We start from the raw sequence: 2,181 nt of genomic DNA on the forward strand, positions 1-2,181 counted from the left end.
ATATCAATACATATACATAAAAGCTATTAAAATTAATTAATAATTAAACAATATATATTTATGAAGGGTTTCTATTATCTTTATTTTCTTTGTCTTCAATAGTTTTCCCTTCAATCCAGTCTGATGCGAACATCTCCTCCTCGTCTGCACTTTGCGCGATCCGGAACCATTAGTTGTTTTTATTTTTTTCTTTCTCTCGTAAACGAGCATTTGCAGCATTCACCGCCGTGGCGATTAAATTCACCATGCGTCATATCAGGTACATAGCTTAAGAACCTCTGGAAGAAAGAAATGAAGAAAAGATTTGTAAAAATAATATGCAAAAACTAGCCTAATATACATAGCATGCTCAAAGTACTTTCGAAAAACAAAGGGTTTCAACGATGTAAAATTATAATGAATATATAATGTAAGCATTGAAGCGGGAAATAACGAAAATTTAAAATTATGTAGGCTTTACTTTAAGAGCAGTAAAGTGGACAGGAAAAAAAATTCTATAATTTAAAAAAAAAGATGTAATTATCATTGAACAGAGTAGATAATAATAGCTTTAAAAAGGCGTAAAATAAAATCTAATGATTAATTTAAAGAAAAACTGCGGTTTCGATGGGCGGAGAGCGCGAAGGGGCAAAATCGAAAAAAATAGTAATCGATATACTTGACAAATCATGACTGATTCTTCTTCTCATGATAGGTAACTTTCCAGTCACCTGTCCTTTCTTACCAATCAAATAACACTACTCAATAAGTTATCCGTAAATAAACGGTTCACCGGCTTACAATGTCGCCGGAGGGTTATCCTTCACGTTGCTCTTCATGTCAGTAAAAGTTCAAGTAATTCATCTAAAAAAAAAGAGATTAATTGTTGAGTTGCAATTATTGAGATTGATTGATTGATTATTTAATCATGCCAAGGCACAGGCCAAATGGCAATTTTAAATACAAAAATATTTACAACTTACATAATAATAACAATAATAATAATAATAAGTACATAAGGTATAATCTTAAGAGACTATAATTAGAACTGATTCTATAATTAGAACTGATTCAACTAACATCTCCATATTTACGCTCTCAACTAAATATTAACAACTTAGATACTAATATAAGCATCAAACTAAGTTAGTTACATTAACGCTTTCAAATTAACATAAAGTTTTCTGATAAATAAATTTTATTTATTAATTGTCCAAATTCAGTAAGTAATCAAAAACTTTATTTTTAAACACTTCACTGCTACTCGAATTCACAATTTCATCGGGTAGTTCTTCCCACAGACGAATCACAGTTACTATAAATGAATGCTCCATATAGGTAGTAGCAAAATGAGGTAATTTGAAAAAGGAATGTTTTTTAGCTGCTAACCTACTGGAACGTCTGACATCAGTGTCTTCTATGAACAGCTCTCGCAGGTACTTGGGTTTCTCAACTTGAAGTAATTTATAAAAATAACAACTCATATAGTACATTCGACGAAACTTTACAGATAGCCATCCAAGTTCTCGTCGATAAGGAGTGATATGCTCATCTTTCTTCAGATTAAAGATAAATCGCATTGAGGAATTCATTGCACGCTGAAGTTTTGTGTTATTGTCAGATGTTGAATCTATCAGTACAACCGTACAATAATCAATTAGCGGTAAAATGGTTGCTGATACTAATAATTTTCTGATTGGGAATGAGAAGATGTTTTTCCGTACTTTAAGACAATGCAGAGCTGAATTCACTTTACTGACTGTCTGAGTAACGTGATAATTCCAAGATAAGTTTCTACTTATATTGATTCCCAAACACTTAGTAGAGTTAACGTAGGGTATTATGACACCATTTACAACTACAGGTGGTAGATCTATGTCCTCAAGTTGTTTCAATTTACTATTTGAACCCAAAATCATAACTTTGGTTTTAGACAAGTTTATCTCCAACCCATGCTCTTTTGCCCAGTCAGCAACTGATTGTGCATCAACATTGACTTGCCAAACAGCTTCATTCAACTGATATAAAAAGAAGTGCAAGAGTATATATTTATCGTCGGCGAACAATCCGTGCTTGCAATAAATTAACCGTTGAGCAACAGAATTCATTACTATTAAAAATAGGATTGGACCCAAAACAGATCCCTGAGGAACACCAGATGATGATTTGAGTAGTTGAATAGGAGTTCCAAGATCATTTAAA

General features: G+C 32.2%; 1 protein-coding gene across 1 annotated transcript; it reads right to left on the bottom strand.

Annotated features, from left to right (window-relative positions):
* Positions 1-1,184: 1,184 nt before the first annotated feature.
* Positions 1,185-2,087, bottom strand: LOC123274085. Its single transcript, XM_044741580.1, has one exon. It carries the CDS (start codon positions 2,085-2,087, stop codon positions 1,185-1,187), a length of 903 nt encoding a protein of 300 aa, XP_044597515.1.
* Between the last annotated feature and the right edge of the window lie 94 nt (positions 2,088-2,181).

This window comes from Cotesia glomerata, unplaced genomic scaffold (assembly GCF_020080835.1).
Source record: "Cotesia glomerata isolate CgM1 unplaced genomic scaffold, MPM_Cglom_v2.3 scaffold_2116, whole genome shotgun sequence".
Lineage (NCBI taxonomy): Eukaryota > Metazoa > Arthropoda > Insecta > Hymenoptera > Braconidae > Cotesia > Cotesia glomerata.

What these genes read in the sequence shown, in the direction of transcription:
- LOC123274085 (XM_044741580.1), bottom strand. Translation starts at nt 2,087, where the DNA reads ATGAATTCTGTTGCTCAACGGTTAATTTATTGCAAGCACGGATTGTTC.